Source organism: Poecilia latipinna, unplaced genomic scaffold (assembly GCF_001443285.1).
Source record: "Poecilia latipinna isolate Pla-1442-1.1 unplaced genomic scaffold, P_latipinna-1.0 Scaffold3429, whole genome shotgun sequence".
In the NCBI taxonomy this organism is placed as follows: Eukaryota; Metazoa; Chordata; class Actinopteri; order Cyprinodontiformes; family Poeciliidae; genus Poecilia; species Poecilia latipinna.
This window is the reverse complement of record NW_015116045.1, coordinates 1-18,910: the sequence shown is the minus strand read 5'-3', so window position 1 is coordinate 18,910 and position 18,910 is coordinate 1. Positions and strand designations below refer to the sequence as shown.

General features: G+C 40.9%; 3 protein-coding genes and 1 long non-coding RNA gene across 4 annotated transcripts in view; 2 read left to right on the top strand and 2 right to left on the bottom strand.

Moving 5' to 3' along the window:
* The window catches only part of znf598 (zinc finger protein 598), a 15,434-nt gene extending 12,538 nt beyond the window's left edge, over positions 1–2,896 (top strand). Inside the window, exons 11-12 of the mRNA XM_015023847.1 lie at positions 1,052–1,199; positions 1,500–2,896. Coding sequence (XP_014879333.1) covers positions 1,052–1,199; positions 1,500–1,874 — 523 coding nt within the window. The 3' untranslated portion in view covers positions 1,875–2,896. The remainder of the gene's footprint in view (positions 1–1,051; positions 1,200–1,499) is intronic.
* A 2,362-nt stretch (positions 2,897–5,258) lies between these two features.
* syngr3a (synaptogyrin 3a) lies at positions 5,259–13,779 on the bottom strand. Its single transcript, XM_015023849.1, has 4 exons — positions 13,441–13,779; positions 11,056–11,290; positions 10,162–10,307; positions 5,259–8,821 (listed from the first exon to the last, which is right to left on the bottom strand). The coding sequence occupies exons 1-4, from the start codon at positions 13,762–13,764 to the stop codon at positions 8,612–8,614; spliced, it is 915 nt and encodes a 304-aa protein (XP_014879335.1). The 5' UTR covers positions 13,765–13,779; the 3' UTR covers positions 5,259–8,611.
* Positions 13,780–14,188: 409 nt separating this feature from the next.
* Positions 14,189–16,118, bottom strand: gfer (growth factor, augmenter of liver regeneration (ERV1 homolog, S. cerevisiae)). Its single transcript, XM_015023853.1, has 3 exons — positions 15,643–16,118; positions 15,143–15,354; positions 14,189–14,512 (listed from the first exon to the last, which is right to left on the bottom strand). Exons 1-3 carry the CDS (start codon positions 15,838–15,840, stop codon positions 14,350–14,352), a joined length of 573 nt encoding a protein of 190 aa, XP_014879339.1. The 5' UTR covers positions 15,841–16,118; the 3' UTR covers positions 14,189–14,349.
* A 1,923-nt stretch (positions 16,119–18,041) lies between these two features.
* LOC106940952 (uncharacterized) lies at positions 18,042–18,446 on the top strand. The gene is made up of 2 exons (XR_001423229.1): positions 18,042–18,171; positions 18,365–18,446. It is a non-coding gene; the product is annotated as an uncharacterized LOC106940952 (long non-coding RNA).
* The last annotated feature ends 464 nt before the right edge of the window (positions 18,447–18,910 follow it).

Genomic DNA, 18,910 nt, shown 5'->3' with positions numbered 1-18,910 from the left:
AAAGTTACCAGGTTTATCTTACCGGGTTTATCAACTGCAGTAGGAATTTGGCTCCGACTCCTCCCTTTGTCATTTCTATATTCTTTGCACGACATGTTGAATAAACATCAATGTTTCCACATATCATCTCCGATGTCCGCTGGACTTCGGGTTGCAACGTGTCAGCTGTTTGGGATTCCCCTCGTTATTTCCCCTCAGAAATCACGGAGGAGAATCCGCGCTTTCTGATTGGCTACCTGTCACATTCTGCTTTAAGCTCCCAGTCTGGGGAAAAACCCCGATTTAGATCGGAGCGGCCACGACGATCTAAATCACACTACAGGATGATCGGTTACGAAATCACCAGCGAGAATCTTGGATCAGCCAACGATCTAGGATTGTCATAAGGGTAAAATAGGGGCAAAAAAATCGTGTAGTGTGAACTATTGCATCAGGTAGTCGGATGTGCCCATCTTCTCCATTTAAATCTAGTCATTACTGAAGGCCAATATAGTATACAGACTTCATAATCTGCACTCTTTTGGTTGAATGTAGTATTTGTTTACACTTTGGCTTTATGTTGTTTAGTTTTTATTCAAGTACGTTTTTTGTTAATGGAGACTGAGAACACATTTTATTTTTGTTTTTGGTTGTTTTGTTTATTTAATTTATCAGTTCCAGTGTTATGTTTTCTTTTGAAAATAAAGTGTATCTATCTATGGCAGGAAATCACATGCATTATTAGTCATTTCCATTAAATCAGTGTCAAAAGGTCTTGAGACAATATTGTCGTTTATCGCAATCATTGTTTAGACAATTAATCACTCAGCAAAATTTATCGTAGCAGGCCTATATATAGGATGCACTTGTATGCATATTGCAGCTGTCCATGTTGACAAAAGATATTCATGCAAAAAGATTTTTATTTAGCCTACCAGAAAGTCAATGACTGTTGTCTTAATCTTTCTCCTGTGCAATAAAAACCATTAAACTCGTCTTCTTCAGTGTCATAATTGAAAATCCTCAGAATTGCTTTCTGTTTTATTGTCTTGTTTTATCCTTCTTCTTTCAGACCCCCCAAAATGCCGACTAATGGCTATTTGGTGCCGGACGACTTCCAGCAGAGAAACCTGGAGCTCATCAAGTCCATTAAAAAGTATCTCCACCACGACGAGTCCAGTTTCAACCAGTTCAAAAACTATTCGGCTCAGTTTAGACAGGTAACGTCGGCGCCTTTGCCATTTTGTACTCAATAGATTATATAAGTGAAATGACTTGACCAGTGGAACCTGAATTTTTTCATCAATATTAAAGAATTATTTACCTTAAACAATCTCCTGAATCTTGCTGAAAAGTTACCTGTAAGATAGTTTTATTTTTAATTTAAGTGGACTAAGAAACTAGAAACTAAAGGAAAAATACTTGACAATATTTTTGTATTTTGCAGGTTCGTAAGTTAAAAAAAAACCCTCACCTGACTGCTTCCCTGTTTTCTGTAACCGTCTCCTCTCCGCTTCCAGAGCGTGATCTCGGCGGCCCAGTACCACCGCAGCTGCAAGGACCTGCTGGGCGACAACTTCAACAGCATCTTCAACGAGCTGCTGGTCCTGCTGCCGGACACCGGGAAGCAGCAGGAGCTGCTGACCGCCCACGCCGACTGCAAGGCGCTGGAGAAGCAGTCCGGCGCCAGTGGGGGGAAGAAGAACAAGAACAAGAAGAACGCCTGGCAGACGCCCGCCACGCCGGCCAACACGGCGGCCGAGCTGGACTGCCAGGTGTGCCCCACCTGCCGACAGGTTCTGGCCCCAAAAGACTTCAACTCCCACAAGACCCTGCACATCACCGAAAGCGAGGAGTTCCCCTCCTTGCAGTCCATCAGCCGCATCATCAGCTAGCCCCGCCGCCCCCTTTGCCCCCCGTCAGTTTACGTCTGTTTCCGGGCGACATTTCAGCTGCAGCTCTGTGAAGGCGTGGCAGATGCAGCAGCCCGTTTGCCGTTTACGCAAACAGAGGGAGCCTCAGGCCTTCCTCTGAGGCAGATTACATCGATGGGTGGGTCCAAATGGTTTTCCACTTGGACCTGCTTCCTTCAAGGACGTCTCCAGCTGGCACTCACTGAGAGCGTCTGTAATCAGAACTGTGACTATAATAATAATAATAACAATAATAATAATGGAGGAAGTTGAGTTGTGGTCTGAGAGAGGAATTCAAATGATTGATTTTTTTTTTTTTTTTTAAAATTGCTTTTTTTGCTTTCACTTAAACGGAGAACTGCACTTTGTCTTGGTAACATGAGTCATTATGAGCATGCATGGCAGCGGTGCTGCTTGGTTAAACAACTAAGCAATTCAGTTCCAGTAATTAGCATCGTATTTATTTAAATATAACAGATTAATTGCTTAGTTTTTGCTGCTTAATGCCAGAAGGTGGTCAGCTAGCTGATGGTGCAAGGATTTTCTTTTTGTCATGATGTGACAGAAAATAAGCTGCTTCTGATATTGGAACAAATTTTTCTGTTCATATTTAAAGTGTTATGAACTTTTTTTTTTTTTTTAACATTCACACTCATTCCGTTCATATCCCCATCCGGTAATCTTGGCATGTTCGTTGATCACCACCAGGGCTGTTGTACTGTACGAGGTTTCAAAGAAACAAACTCATCTTCAGTCCTCTGCTTCTCCTTAAGAATCACTGGGAAATGAGACTGAGCTCGTTTGACTTTAGTCCCAGCTTTAAATTATTGCACATTTTACTTTGATTTGTCTGACTGAAGAAACATAACCTCCATCAAGCACCTTAATGTGTCGACACAAGTGCCAGCGCTTCTCCTTCTGTTTTGAGGTTTCTGGTTTTGCCCGGAAATCGTACATCAGTGCACTGTTTTCCATCCACTTCCAATAAAGCTGATCACATTGTACATCTGTCTCATCACTGTTTCTAGTTCAGTCTGTCATATTCCAGCTGTATCGGACTGAACAAAAAAAAGATTAATCTTTATAGGAAAAGAAAAAAGCCTGTAATAGAAAAAAGTTAGTTTTTTCTATTTTATGTAAAACATTACATTAAATGTGTAATTTTTTTTTTTTTTTTTTTTTTTTTTTTTTTTAACGGGGCAGTATTATGTCTTCCAGGAACATTGTGCAATTTCAGTTATAAAAATGCTGTATTAGAGGTGTGCCGATCGATCAGCCACCGATCATAATCGGCCGATTTCCGTGAAAAAGTGTATGATCGGTGATCCCCGATCACGGTCTCTTGCTGCTGATCACCAAAACCGATCACATTTTTCTCACTTCGCAGCCTGCGTGTGCAGCTCATCTCTTTCCTTCACACTGCGCAAGCGCGCTGCAACAAATCCTGTCGTGTGGAACTATAACGCTCTGAGAGCGACACGTTTGCGTGTTGCGGCGGAAAATTACCTCTGGGGTGAAGCACGTCAAAATGCATCAACACAACGAATCTAACATGGCATTTAAAAGACAAGCACTTGACGGAGTTTGGCTGTATTTTCGAGGCTCAATGCAGGAAAAAAGGACATCCGGAGCGGCCAGATGGCAGGTAAAGTAGCGCACAAGGACAAACTCACCCGGATTAGCATGACGGTCAGAAAGCTAAACAAATACCCCGAAAAATAATTGAAATCTTTGAGCTTGCGGAGTAAGACGCTGGTTCTGAGATGGGCCTCATGGATGATCGGTATCGGAATCGGCAGCAAAAAACCCCGATCGGAACATCCTTACACTCTATATATCAAATATGACATCTGACTTTGAGGGCCTCTGTCTCTTTAAAAGCTCCGGCTCTTCCTGAAGCTCCGCCTTCAGGAAGTCGTCGCTCCTGTATTATTAACCCTTTAACAACGTTTTTACCAGCGTTTCACTGAGAAGGAGCTGGTATATTAAGCTCAGCAAACGCGTAGTTCCACTTTGCTTTTTGCCGCATATACATGTTTCACACCATTAAAAACATTTTAATATCAGATGAAGATAGCTGCTGCTAATTAATTTAGGTACATTATTGTTGCAAAATGATACTGTAGAGGAGAATTCATTATTTCATTCAATTTGTAAAGTTGTCCTCATCCTGAAGAAACAAAGCGACTCTATTATAGTAGCACCACCATGTTTGCCTGCTGGTATAACATTATTTGGTGGATTCAGAATGATTCTGAAAAACTATGGGTTGTTTTTCCCCACGAAGAGGTATTTTACATACCAAAATCTAGTTTGGATTTTTTTTTTTTTATGTTTATTTTCCTTGAACTTGCATCTTTGTGTAGTCGTCCATTTTGAAGGGACACAATCTTCTGAGTTCCTTGAAAACCGTTATCCAAAATTGTATTTCAGCTACATAATTGTGAGGTAGAAGTAAGATGTAAATTGATTATCAAAAATTACAGTCAAAATTTCAGTTGTGCTCTTCAAAACTCGTGTCTCCTTTTAAATAATTTGCTCTGTCTGCAGAAGAATGTATTGAATAGTAAGAAGGTACTGAATAGTATTGCTTCCCCTTAACACAGCATGCTGACGCTCAGACATGGTGGTGGCAGCATCATGGTGTGGAGACACTCACACCACATTTGTCAGAATTCTATTTTCAAGCAAATTTAAAAATTGTGTGCCCTAATTACAGCCAATAAAAACATGACGAAATCTTTCTCTGCTGCCAACTCCACGTCCTCTGAGTGTAGCCACCGCTGAAATAATGACAGAAACACGCAGGCCAAAAGCGATTTTTGTCTTTTTTTTATTGGTGTGATGGTCAGACTGCAGTCCAGGTAACAGACAGTGACACACATCTCTGTACACAGCGAGTTTACACTGAAGAGGCCATACAGCTTCAGAACAGGAGGAAACAACTTAGAAACATGTTAAAGGGCTACAAAAACCAACGTCCAGTTCGTCAGTCAGCGAGAATCCTCGTGTTATTTTCAGATTTGTTTTAAAGGGGAGGGGCTGTAGGGGACGGGCGTATTGCAAAAATCCATGCAACCTACTGTTCTGGTACCACTGACGGCGCCAGCTGAACTACATCTAACAGCCTTTTCATCACTTCAGCTTCACAAAACAACAGAACGATGGCGTAAAACATCGACGTCGGCCCTGTTTAACGAGTTCTCCACAAAGTATTTGCAAAAAGGAGTGCAGTCTAGGTAATAAATAACTCTTTTTGATAATATTTTCTTCTTTTCAGTAGCACAGGACAAACCAGACCCTGGACAGCATCACACAAGAGTTCAAGAGTTCCATTTACTTCATGAACATACTGAGGGTTTTTTTTTCTTGATTTTTTAAAATTATTTATTTGTACTTTTTTTTACAATCAACCAATACCACATAGTGTACATAGGGCAGAGCACAAAACACAGAGAATGCTTGTATCATTATTATTATTATTATTATTATTATTATTAATAATCATCATCATCTACCACACTGACTGAATAAGAGACTGAAGCACTGAGAACGATAAAACATCCTGACCTGACAGCAACCCAAATTCATTACACTAACCCAAAAGGGACTTAAAGCAAAAACAATTATGCTTTTTTTTTACCCTCTCCCTCTTAAATAATATCATTATGATCATTTCCCACCACATGAAATGTCTTCATCTCACTTTTTAGAGTTTAAATTCACTGAATTGGGCCAAACGCACCAGGCGGGCTGGTGCTGTACCGCTGTAAACACGGTGACAGTCAAGTCAGTCAACCACTAGGGGGAGTAGTCGGGTTCAGACGCGCAACATAAATGACTTGTCCACATGATTCCGTGCATGTTTGATTATTAGTTTTTCCTCATCTGAATTTAGAAATTAAACATAAATGAAAAGTTTTTTTTTTATATATAAACAGAAAATATTAAACTGAAGGACAAGCTGGTTTTTTTTTTATTATATCCAAAACGGACATTTAAATTTGTTTGAGTTTTTTCCACTCAGCTTTCATTTGTACCAACCTGCTGATGTTTCCTGATGCAGAAATACCAACAACCTGAAACTGTTTTACACATTTAACCACTCATTCAGCTACATGTGTAAATTATATGAGTGATCTCCAGGATCACAGTGTTGAGAAAAACACTGAGTGAAGAGCCAGAGTTTCTCTTTTTGGGGACATATTTTTTTTAACTCTACTGCCTGCTTGTCAAAGCTCTGCGAAACGCCTCGGAGCCAACTTAAAAAATGACTTATTTTTTATATATTTAATGAACTCTATACAAAAGGTTTAAGTGTTATTAAGTCCAACTTGCCAAGCTGACTTTTGAGAAAATATTAGTGTCAGCCCACTGTTAAGAAATAAATAAATAAATAGCTGAAATAACCCATTAGACAAGACTTCCGAGAAGAGTCTTCACATTTGGTGCTGCTTATTGAAAATAAATAAACCTCTTGAGTTCATGCTTTGGACTTTGGATAACTTCAGTATACAATTTAGGATGAATTATAAACAATCTAAGTTAGCGCGCAAGACAGAGTTTGCTAAAACTGTCACAAAAACATGTGGAGGAAGAAAAAAAAGGTTTATTTGGCAAAAAGTCAGACATCAGTTATTCTCCTCCTGCATGATGATCTCAGTTGCTCTCATGTGAACCCCTCATCACAACGACAGATCGATGAATGGCAAGAGTGTGTGTGTGTGTGTGGACCACAGCACAGAAGTGATGGTGCTATATACATCGGAGCAAAAGGTGACCCACATCCTCCCGACATCAATCCATGTCACGATTAACCCCCTCAGATCTAAACGCGGGACTGGAGGATTGACGGATCAGACATCAACTCTAGATTCATTCTTCTTTCTTTTGCCTGAGACTTGACCTGACTTCCACAAAAGCTCATCTGTATTCTAACCTCTAAAGAAAATGCTGGGAAAACTAACAGTGCAATAGCAAACACAGGGCAGTTTGGCAGCGTTAAAAAAAAATGGAAACATAAAAGGACCCAGTTTCTCCAGAAAACCCCTACACACCTCGTCTTACGCTCTTACCATAGGATGCCGTCTCAGATTACACACCTCATTTACATTCTCATCCACTACGGATGAATTATGAGACTGTTTGCTCACAAACTCTGAAGGCAAAAACTGAAACGAAAGATGCTTCAACAAAGTGTCACTTCTTTTTTTTTCATCCATGTTGTTGCAGCTTTTGGTTTTTCCTTCAACATGTAGCACATGTGTAGGTTTTTCACTTGAAATTTCAGAGGATTATGTCATGATCTTTTTTTTTTTAAATGTGAAAAATTAAGCACTCGGACAGCTGTGTGTGCCAACTAGAAATGTCAGATTATAGTTTTATCGTTTCTTCACTGCATGTAAAAATAAGAATAAAATCAATGAATATTAAATTGATGAAAATGATTAAAACGAGCACTTAACTAGAAATGCCTATAAGAAATAATTCAAGGTAGATGATGTGATGGTCAACCAAATATATCACAAAGTAAAATTTATTTATAATTGGTTCACTAATTATCTGCATAATAAGAGGGGAATACAAAAACGCAAAACAAAACATACAAAAAAAAATCTCAAGGGTTCCCCTAAAGAAAATTCTGCCCAAGGCCTGATTCAGATTTTGCTCTGTTCTGCAGAAAAGTAAAACGCTGCATTGGAGAATTGAGTTATCGTTGTAATCAAACTGAACTGCCTACAAGAATGAAATAAAGCCTCAGAATTCATCTACCGGGACAAAGCAGAGAAGAAATATTCTCCGCTGTGATGCTGTTTACATCTTTGAAGATTCCTAGAAAGACCCTAATTCTGGGAATGATCATTTCAATTTCGAGAGCTGCTCATTTGTTATGCATGTTTGTATTAGAAACTTTCCAGGGTAAGGATTTTACAGGAGTTTCAGAAGTGTGTTATTTGAGACAGAACCTACAGTTGACCTGCCCTGACTATGACCTCTCTACCTCCAATACAGTACAGTGTGTACCTACCCTACAGTACATAAGAATGTGAGATATTGCACTAAGTCACTTTCCGAACAATATGGCACTTAGTTGATCTCCACATCTGAAAACGTACAGATTCAGAGCAGATGATCACCAGCTGGGAGCTCAGGAGGAGTTATCAGTGCAGCTTTAAAAAAACAAACAAAAAAAAAAAACAAGATATATAAAAAGAAAGAAAACAAGAGCATTCCCAGTGTTTGGCAAGAAAAGGGGACACCTGAACGAATGAAAGCAACAAGATCAAGGAGCTCCAAGAGAGCGCCTTTAAAACAGCTTTGTTGTGGTGGAACTTGTTCAGCACTTCATCTCTTTGACAAAATGGTTTTTGAAACACTTTACTTGCGACCCGCTTCTGTTTTCCCTCCTCTGGTTTTGATTTCGATTTATCTGCGTTGATGCAGGAGGAAACTCCTTTCTGCAGGTCTAGAAAAAAGGCAGATAAAGCTGGAATGTTCAGGAGGGGTCAGGAAACGAGAGGAGGAAACAAAGAAGCAGACGCCTGACTATTTTCTTCTCTCTCTCTCTTTTTTTTTTTTTTTTTTTTTTTTAGCCTTTTCTAACAGCGACTGAAAACTGCGCCCCGGATCAACTCATAAACAGCTTCACTTGAAACAGAAATCACAGAAAGCTACTTTCTCTCTCATCTGCAATCCTTCCACCGTCACGTCCGTCTGTCCTAGTAAATGGGAACCTGGTATGTGGGGGCCGTGTTGTTCTCGGTGAAGGGCGGGCTCTGGTAGGCTTCCGTGGTCTCGGCCGGGCCGCTGCCCGGCGAATTGGACGGGTACGGCTGGGTGGGCGCGGCGCCGTCCATGTGCTCAGTGGTGAACAGGGTCATGTCTGTACCCAGAAGGTACTTCTGGACTGCACGCACTGTTAGGCCAGCCTGCAAAGGGCAGCAGAGGGGGCAGGGACGATAAAGTACAGTAAATTATTCAAGATGCTGCACAGTCAGAGTGAGCTCATCAAAATCAATAGCCAGGGTTTCATCCACGTAAGAAAATCCATCAAACACGACTGGCTGAGCTAAATCATGCCGGATATGAAATGTAAACAAACTGGTGTCTTCTGTTTTCCAGTTTCCTTAGAGAGTACCGTGGAGTTTCTTTGAAATAATATGTCTTATTAAGAAATGATAAATATTACTATCGTGTTCAAAACCCAAACATGGGCCTTAAACAGGCGCTTAAGCTAAGCCAAGACAACTTAGCTTTAGCTAGCTAGTCATCTTAGCTTGTTTTCTTGCTCAAGGCAAGAAACCAAGTTAGCTTAGTGTTTAAGCTAAGCTGACTTAGCTTTGCTTAAACGAATTTCATCTGGGTTCTGTCCAACCCAAAATCCACGAAATAACTCAAAAACTGTCAGCACAGAGAAACATGGTCTTAGTCACTCACATACTAAAGAAAAAAAAAAACAGTTTAGCCTTTTGGTTTAATTTACTAGCACAGTCGATGCTAATCACCTAACTTTAGCCTGGCTGCTAACCAGAAGGCTGTCAAACAGTGGGACGCCAGGTATTAAAAGACGTCCTGCTTTATTTCAAGAGCAGTGCTCTGATTTGCAAATCCTGACTCCCAAACGTTCCCGACCGAACACCCCAGAGGCTAGGCTGTTCTGGAAACAGGAAATGACTAAAATTCCCCAAAGCTGATGTGCAAAACTGATTAAAACCAACTAGAAACATTTAGATTAATCTCTGGTCCTCAAGCAAGTCTAAGTTGCTATCAAAGTTGCTCTCATTTCACTGTTGTTACACGTTAAATGTATGGAGTAGAGCTGCTTTTAACGTTGGGTGATAAGATCGTAGGTTTTTAGAGATACAAAGATAGGTGAACTAATCTTCTTGAGGCAGAAACTGATCCATAACTTGGAGGGAGTAGTCCACCATTTTCCAATTGATTTAAAAAAAAAATCCAGCAGGATCACATCATCTACAAAAAGCAAACCAGACACCATCTTTCCAAGACTTCACCTTGAGATCTTGTCCATCAACACCACTAACAGAATCAGTGAAAAGGAGCAGCGCCTGTTGGCGAACACTTTCGATTTTGTGCTGAGCAAATGGACACGGCTCTTGCTTTGGTTGTACAAAGGCTTGAAGACGTGATAAAGGTGAAGAGACAGTCAGCGCTGCTCCAAACCCAGTTTATGGGACCCATTTATCAATTTCAAAACCAGGTTTTTGGGCATTTTTCTTCCAGTGCGTGCGTGGTTTCATAGCCTTACCCATGTGATTATGGAGAAGAAGGAGAAGGCGATTGCTGCCCGTGCTGCGTCTGCTCCCTGGTTGAGAGGCAGATCGTTGACTTTGGTCCGAGACCACTGATTGGCTAGGAAGCAGAAACTTACAAAGTACAGAAAGGTCCAAAAACCTGCAGGAAACCAGCAGAACAAAGAAATGTTATTGCCAAGGAAACTCGTTTGATGCTCCTGGCAGGAACGACCTGCGGTCCATTATTTCCCATTTCTCACTTCCTTGAACTGAGAATAAATATTTTAGGAATTAAGAACAAAAAACAAGTCTAATTTCTTTAACGGATGAAACCAGATTGCAGTTTCATTTCGCCAAATGTTTATATGATGTTTTGGAGAACCTACTTTCAGCTTTAGTCTGGTTTCATAAGTTCTCATTGAATTTGTATAATGCTCACCTTTGTTTTCAGAGAAAAACAACACCTATTACTGCCTCTTACACGACCTTAGGAGGGATTAATATCTCTTGAAACTTTTTTTTATTTAGTTGCACTACGACTACAAACCTAAATGTTTATTATTATTCTGACCTTATGTAACAAGCCGAGGTAATGTTTGATTGTGAAACTGAAAAATGATACATGGGTTTTATTTTTTTTATGAATGGAAATCGCCGGGGTTATGTCTTTACTGGCTTTGCACTTTTCTGTCCATTCTTCTTTGCAAAAGAATGTGAAGGTTAATCTCTGCCGTAGTCTCAAATATTTTTGCTAACTTGAACAAGTTTTCTTCTTCTATGGTTCAGGTTAGTGACCCACAGCATGACACTGAGGACGATGAATTCAAGATAACGTGCAGCGTTGGTTTTCCTTCTTCCACACGTGTGTCCTGTCCCCTTCTGCAAAGTTCGATTTGACCTCTTCTCACCTGAGAAACCAATCTCCAGCATCACAGCCTTCTTCCTGTCTTTGACCGAGCTGATGGAGGAGAACTTGTAGTCGAGAAGGAAGAAGAAGGAGCACGCCAGCAGGCCCACCAGGCCCACAAACACGCCGTAGTTGCAGGCGTCGCCGTTCCTGTTGAAGACGCAGTGGAGGCGCTCGCTGCCCAGGTTGACGTAACCCTCGTTCACGATGGAGGCGAAGACCACCAGGGAGAATATCTGTGGTAGGCAGGAAGAACAGGAGGCGGATGAGTTAAATGTGTAAATTTAGTGTGAAAAATATCAGTATTGTAGGATTGAAATTCTCTTTTTAGTGCTTAGAAACATTTTTTTTTTTTTTTTTCAGGGACATTGAATGCACTGTGGTCTAAAAGCCCCTCTTTGGCATTAACCTAATTTCTGCTTGGGCTTTTTTTTTCTTCTTCTTCTTTGACTGTCTGAAGATGAGGATGCTTCACTTCCTCTACAGAATCAAACTCCCCTGAACACCAAACACACGAAACAGAAGTGTGCCACCGACTGCTGTGGCGACTGCCATGTTCGTCTCACAGCGTCGAGTTAAAGCTTTTACCATGAAACACCTAGTTCCTCTCTTTGTTCAGGACCTAAACTCCAACATGGGTCAGCTGACCGGCAGTCTTCAGCTTAATAAGGCCATGTGACACACCAACACAGAGAGAAAAATGCACTCATACTGGGGGGCGTCTGGGTCATATGATGAAGAAAGGACACACAATGGGATAATGTCAGGCCCACATTCTAACCTCATCACATGAGAGGATGTAATCTGAGCAGAGAGACGCGCAGGAGCTCTGGGTGAATCAGTGGGATGAAGCGGCGTTGAGCGTCACGGCGACGCATCGTTGAAGTTCAAAACAGTAGTTTTCTCAAGTTTCCTGTCCTTTCCACTTAAATATTATCTTTTTTTTTTTTTTTTTAGAAAAGCTTTCACGTATTTAAAAAAAAGCAACAAAAATGAAAATCACTGGCAAATTTATTTGCCAGTGATTTATTCTGTTTTTGCTTCGTTTTTTTTTTTAGCCACACTTGAATGCTTAGGATTTTGAAGGAAATACTAATGTCATACAAAGAAAACTTGAGTAAATGGCAAAAAGTAATTTTCTTTAATCGAGGAATAAAAAACAATTCTATCCAAACAGACATGGAACAATGTGAAAATGTAATCCTCTTGCTAAATTATGATCTTATCAAATTATGTCTTAGTAGCCTTAGTCATCCCTGCAGAATCAAATTTAAAAAAAAAATTAAAAATACTTAAACAGAACCTGTCTGACAAAATAAGCTACTATAGCTCAAAAAGCAGTAAAACCTTTATAGAGAACCTTAAATTGACAAAATAAATAAATAAATAAAATCACAAAAAAATCTTGTTGGCACACTTGTTCACTTTAAAACCAACTATGATAAACACACAACACAAAAATATTTGGTGGACCCCCAAATTAAATTCTGCCCAGGGCTCCAGTCAGCCTTTTGCAGGCTCTGGATTCATTACATTTCTAATCTTGACTGATCTTCCATATGTCTGCTGGAAATATTTATAGGTTACAAGAATCTAAGTGAAAAATGTTATGGCCCATCTATAAAAACACAAACACACACACACACACAAACGCACACACACGACGCTCTGTTGTCAGAAGACGTAAGATAATGAAACGCACTGCACGCACTTCATTGTTCCACAAACCCCTGGGCCGCTAAAGACGAGCTCCTTCGCGGAACCCGAACGTCAGACCACAACGCATCTCCGTGGTCCTGCGTGCGTAATGATGCTGGCGGACCAATCACAGGTGAGATGGCAAACGACAGCCGTGTAGGGTAAAACCATCAGCTGAAAATTACATTGCAAATAAAATAAAATAAAAAATGGAAATAGCGTTTAACTAAACCAAAATAGTAGCATCTAGTGTGTGAGTAATTTGGTTAATTTGATGAATAATTAGCCTGAGTGTCTGATTCTCTGATCCGATCTGCTGTGTGTGCGTGTGTGTGTGTGTGCGTGTGTGTGTGTTTCTAAAGAGGTGCCTGGTGAGGTGTGACCTGGAAATAACAGCACCGGGCAACAATAGGTCACTTGTACCCCGGAAAACATCTGTAGTGGAAGCAGTTATGGACGGTGTCAGCCAAACAGCAGGCCCTGGTAACACCCTGCACCAGATTTCTTGAACACACACACACGCGCGCGCGCTAGCGAGCACACACACGCATACACACACAGCAATTCACCTTCATTTTTTTTTACGTTTCTATCCGCACACCCCGCTGCCCAGCTTTTCCCCACACGCGCATGAACAGCCACACTGATAACAGGCTGAAATGCAGCACGCAAACGGAACATGTCTCACCCAGGAGAGCACTCTCAGGATGGTCTGCGGCTGCTTGGCGAACGTGATCGGGTCCACAGCGGTCCCGGTTCGGCCCGCTCCGAACGATCCCACTCCGTCCATCTTCTGTGTGTGTGTGTCTCTCTCTCTTTCTCTCTCTCTCTCTCTCGGTGTGTGCGCTCTGTGCGGCTCCACGATCACCCGGCTCCGCGGCAGGATGGATGCGCTGCTGCGCGCTGCTGAAGGGACGGGTCCTGCGCGCTCCCAGTGGCGCGGGGACGAGCACCAAAGACGGGCGAGAGAGGGAGAGAGAGAAAGAGAGCTGCCAGATGTAAATGTATTCATCTGTGCTTAAATTAATGTAGCTTTAAAACATTGTTTTGACTTTTTTTTAAAGTATGATTCTGTAGGGAGGTTTTGAGCAGTTAGTATATTAATATCAGTAGCACATCCAACATTTTTTGCTTGGATAAGGAGAAAGTTGTCGAAGTTGGGATGTGAGGGAATGAGGGAAGCTTCATGAGGAATTTTGTACCAAAGAGTTAGTCCAGTTAACTTCCTGTTTTCTGTTCAATCAACCTGCAGGTAAGATTCTGACTGTTCAGAATCCTACCTGCAGGTAAAACAATCTAAACGAATCTGAACTGTGTTCTTCAAGTAAAAATATTCAGACACTACTGTCACAGAGGAGAAGAATGGGTTACAAAGAACCAAACTGTATATTTTGTTTTAAAAAAAAAAATTGAAATGCTTTTCTTCGTTTTTTTTATTATAATTATTAATTTAGAATTACACTTGTCACACAAACTAAACACAAAACAACAAAGGTGTAGAATTGATCATTCACTGTTCTTTTATATTAGCGTCTTTGCAAGTCTCCCCTCGGAGGCTGACGCCCCGTCCTCACGTCTGTCAAACACAAACACGCGCTCAGTCGCAGGAGCCGTCCTTCCATCCGTCTCTCCACCTCTCGTCCACCAGCGAGCAGTCGAACTCGGGCTTCCCCAGCCGGACGTTGACTTGGTTGTGAAGGCGGCAGAGCCACTGGGAGAGAGCGTGGCGGCTGCTCGTATCCGGATGGTTGGTCTTCAGTCTGCAGGGAGGAAATGGGGTTTGATTAGAGCCGTCATTGATTTTACACTTTGTGCTCTCGTGATGGACATCGTGATGCAGCTGATTGTCCTGATCGATGTAATATTCGATGATCCCAGCCACACAGCTAAACTGGCTTTAAGAATGGATAAGGAAGGCAGACATTAAGCTTCTGGGACGACCGAAACAGAAACTCCTTTAAAGAGGCAGCATTATGTGTTTTCTAGCCTTGGAGTGCCGTTTTATAGCGCAATCAAGTAACCATGTCAACTTCAGTTGTCATTAAAAAATACCTTAATAATGTGATGTGAGACTCAAAGCTGTTTTACATAATTCTGCCCCTTTAGATGACCCAGCCATGCCAAGAGGAATGTTAAAAATACAGATGAAGTTTTGCCGTAATCTTGTAGATGACAAGAAATTTGTAGTTTCTGTTGAACTTGCAATGTGTCTGATTGTGAAATCTAGAATGGATAAGAGTAAACACACAAATTCGAGTCTGTGTACCCAACTTTTGTTATTTACATCCTTCATTGAAGCTTTAATAGTGCCAGATTTAGGTGATATTCTTGTCCATGACAAGTGTATGTAAGCTCCCATGGGCCTTTACGGCAGTGCACTGTGGTCTGACCTGCTCCTGAGATCTTCTGCACATTCTTCACAAGGGTAGAACTTGGAGAAGAGGTTGATTAACTGTCCCATGTCTTGTTGCTGGGTGGAAGACGGACGATCGGGATAGTACGCTGCCATGGTGTGCAGAAACGACCAAGTGCTCCGGCCCAACTCCTCTCTGTCCAGTGGGCACTGAGGATCTGGCTGCTCTGTTTCTGAACCATGCTTCTGCTGCAGAAGAAGAGAGACAGTAAAACCCAGGTAAGTCACTTAGTTACAAAACTTAGCAGGAATAATAAGTGAGTGAAGCAATGCTCTAAGGTCAACAACCCATGATAAGAGAAGTGGTGGTAGTGTGGGTTGGGGGTACGATTCTTCAGCAGGAAATGTAAAGTATAGTGAAGTCCTGCAGTATTGATCCACGGGTCGGTCACTAAAGTGTACTCGGTGCATCTCTCCCAAGACGACTCCACTCAAAACTAAAACCTCTACCTTGTACCTCTCTATCCTTTGACCCACCTGTGCAGCAGCTGCTGTGCTCTGATGCTTCATCCAGGACTTAAAGTCCGTACAGGCTCTACACGGCTTCTTTTTGGCCTCCCCACTTTGCTCATGTGCTTTCCCGGAGATGTCCTGCTGAGGTACCGGGAAGGGAAACCCTTCAAACCCAGGTCGGCTGGTGGATGACGGTCCTTTGCCTGCTGGCTGCTCAGCCATATTTGCGTTAGTTAAAACTTCTGACAGACCTGCTGGATCGATAAATAACAAAAATGACTGTTGGACAAAACAAAGGTAGTTACGACTGGAGACATCGCTGGTTGCTAGTTTTCTCTGCGCGGTGAGTACATCGTTACGGTTAAGCCGGCGACTAATGCAATTCCGTGTAATGTATGAAGGGGTCAAGTTTCGTAATCGCGAGTTTCCTTGTTTCTGCCGGACTTTTTACAGGAACGGAACTGTTTCCTGGTGTTGTGTCGAGTAGGAGTTCCCCCGACAAAATGAGTTTACCCATCAGATGCGCTCAGGGGCGCGGTAAAGGTATGAAAAGTGATGACGATTCTAGGGGCCATGAACAGCAGGGGCCTCTCCACCATTTAATTATTTATATTTTGTTCATAGACATAAAATAAAATAAAAATCGGGGTCCTGTCAAATATAAAATTAATCATATTGTATTTTCAAAGAAAAATACAATATTATTGTACAAAAATATAATATGTACAATAAAAAAGTTTAATGTTGCCCCTCACAGACCAAAAAACACACATCCGTTTTTGCCCTGAACCCCCCTGGATCTGCATGAAATGGTTGGAGCGCTTCACCGTGACGTATGCATCTACAGGCGACTGTGGCAGTTACTATGCTGCTAAGAAAAATTATAAAATCAGGTTTTCAAAAACAAAATAGAGAGAGAAAAGGGCAAGAGTGTTAATTTATAACCCAGTTTTCCTCCAAGACAGGTGGGTAGACTGTGAGATTATCAACCATTTAGCATTATTAGCTTAGCTACGAACTGCTGTTTGCCTCCATTTCACTAGCATTTAATGAATTAAGGAAAAAAATTACCAACATATTCATATATTTAACTTGTACCTTTTACCACGTCCCTCTTGACCCGTCCTCTCCTGAGTTAAATTAAAGCTGCAGTATGTAACTTTTACATAAATATATTTTTTTCCACATTTTTTTTTTACTTTTAGCACATTTAGCAGTGAGTGAATGAGGTTGATTGACAGCGCTAAGAGCATCCTACTGGTTCTGATTGGTTGTTTTGGTCAGAACGATGCATTACTTTAACCAGTAATAGTAATTCAGGAAGGAGATGGAGGAGATTGATTGTTTTCACAGATTATGTCTCATAAACTGCTACAACATGACAGCTTTAACAAATATGGAGAAAACATATTTTTTATTAAAGTTATGCACTGCAGCTTGAATAAAATGCAACTACATGGCATTTTTAGAAGTCTGGATTGCTTTATGTGTAGTTGCAGGTTGCTTTTGACTATTGCTCATGGAGAGGCATTTCAGTTATCTAAAACTAATAGAAAAATTTTAAGCAACCTACTTGCATACTGGATGTGGACTGTTGGATGTTAAATTCATGAGCAGTAAATATTGTGCTAATTATCATTACTGAACCAAAGAAAGCAAGACAGATGTAAGGCTTTAAAATTGTGACGCTTTTTATTGGTCAAATAGACTCAAATAATAGTAACAGCAGCTGCGAGGGGGGAGGGGGAAAAGCTTTTTTTTTTTTTGTCAGGGGGCCCAAGATTCCTGGCGGCGCCACTGGATGCGCTTATACACGACTTTTTACGGCCGCTTTTTCAACTTGACGGTGCATTCAAACCAAATTACACTTGATCGTATTTTCAAGTAAGTCAAAGGAATCAAGTTACATTTAGTCCTGAACGCACTACAAACTTATATGAATGATAATATCATAACATCATAATCATTTATTATAACATTTATAAGTACTCTTAATTAAACTCTGCGAAGATGAAATGCCCAACTAGGTAAAGTTTTTGCAGATCAGCTACTATTGTCAATATTTATATAATTGCTTTATTTTAATTTATGTATTACTGATTAATTTTATTTGTGTCTACTTGCCTTCTAAGTCCCAGGCAAACAAGAATAATAAAACAGGAAATTGAATATATTCAACTAATTTCTTTCTTTGAACTCAAACTATTTCTTAATCAAGATTAAAACATTCGTTTTGGTTTTTACATAACATTATGGTATTCCTCAAGCTTTTATAAAAGTTACTTAAATAAAAGCGACATTGATTATATTTGATAATAACACTTGTTTTACTCGGACATTTTTGTTTTACTTATTTTACATCTATGACAGTAAGAATGGTCTAGTTTTCGAGGTGTACCTAAACGCACTATTAGAATGTTGTACGTCGCCGTAAACCTTAGTGTAGAAGCGCAATGACTTGACAGGTCGGGGATACATTTTGATGGTGGAACTGTGTTCCTCACCCCACCGGCCAGCAGTGTGTGCATGCTGCTGAGTCCACCCTCTGTTAAAGTAAATTCCTCCTTTTAATTTAACGTTGTAAATCGCTGACAATGTGGGGTTCTTTTTTAGTCAGATGTTTGTTTACCCGTCTAAGGAGTGCTTTTAATGCTGTTTCTCAGCTCTTACCGGTTTGTAGTTAGCCCCGGCTGGCTAGCAAAGTTGACACGTTTCTCTTGTGATTTTTTTCCCCTCTCCCCAACAGATTGGCTGCACAACGCCTGGATTGCTACAATGGGTATTTTGGAGAAAATCGCGGAAATAGAGAAAGAAATTTCTCGGACACAGAAAAACAAAGGTAACAGGAGGGCGAGGAGGGAGCAGGGCTGCTAGCTGCTAGCTGCACACCAGGCGAACTTAGAGCCAGCTGCAGCTGTGGGTTTCTGTCCAGGGTTATACTGAGGTCCAGGAACTGGAAAAGTACTGTGCTAATGAGGACCGACAGCTGTCTGGAAAGCTAAAATGCACTTTAAATGCCTGCTTAGGATCAGGATTTGATGTTAATGTTGGTGTAGGAATGCCAGGTTTGCCCATGAACAGATTAATAAGTGTTATGTCTCAGCTGTTAATGTGAACAATCACGCATTTATAGCCATGCTTGTGGCTAATTCAGACACATCAATGAACCTAATAGTGATTACCTTGGACTGTGGGAGGAAGCCCTTTATCGAATTTAGCTTAAATAATGTAACCTGTGTATTTTATGTATGAGTTACGATATTATATATATTGCAAAAACACAAAATCTTGC

Coding starts and splice junctions, on each gene's coding strand:
- gfer (XM_015023853.1), bottom strand. CDS start 15,840: ATGGCTGAGCAGCCAGCAGGCAAAGGACCGTCATCCACCAGCCGACCT. Junction 15,355..15,642: donor GCACAGCAGCTGCTGCACAG/GTGGGTCAAAGG, acceptor CTTCTTCTGCAG/CAGAAGCATGGTTCAGAAAC. Junction 14,513..15,142: donor GCAGAAGATCTCAGGAGCAG/GTCAGACCACAG, acceptor TCCTCCCTGCAG/ACTGAAGACCAACCATCCGG.
- syngr3a (XM_015023849.1), bottom strand. CDS start 13,764: ATGAATACATTTACATCTGGCAGCTCTCTTTCTCTCTCTCCCTCTCTC. Junction 10,308..11,055: donor GCTGGAGATTGGTTTCTCAG/GTGAGAAGAGGT, acceptor GGTTTCCTGCAG/GTTTTTGGACCTTTCTGTAC. Junction 8,822..10,161: donor TCTTCTCCATAATCACATGG/GTAAGGCTATGA, acceptor TGCCCTTTGCAG/GCTGGCCTAACAGTGCGTGC.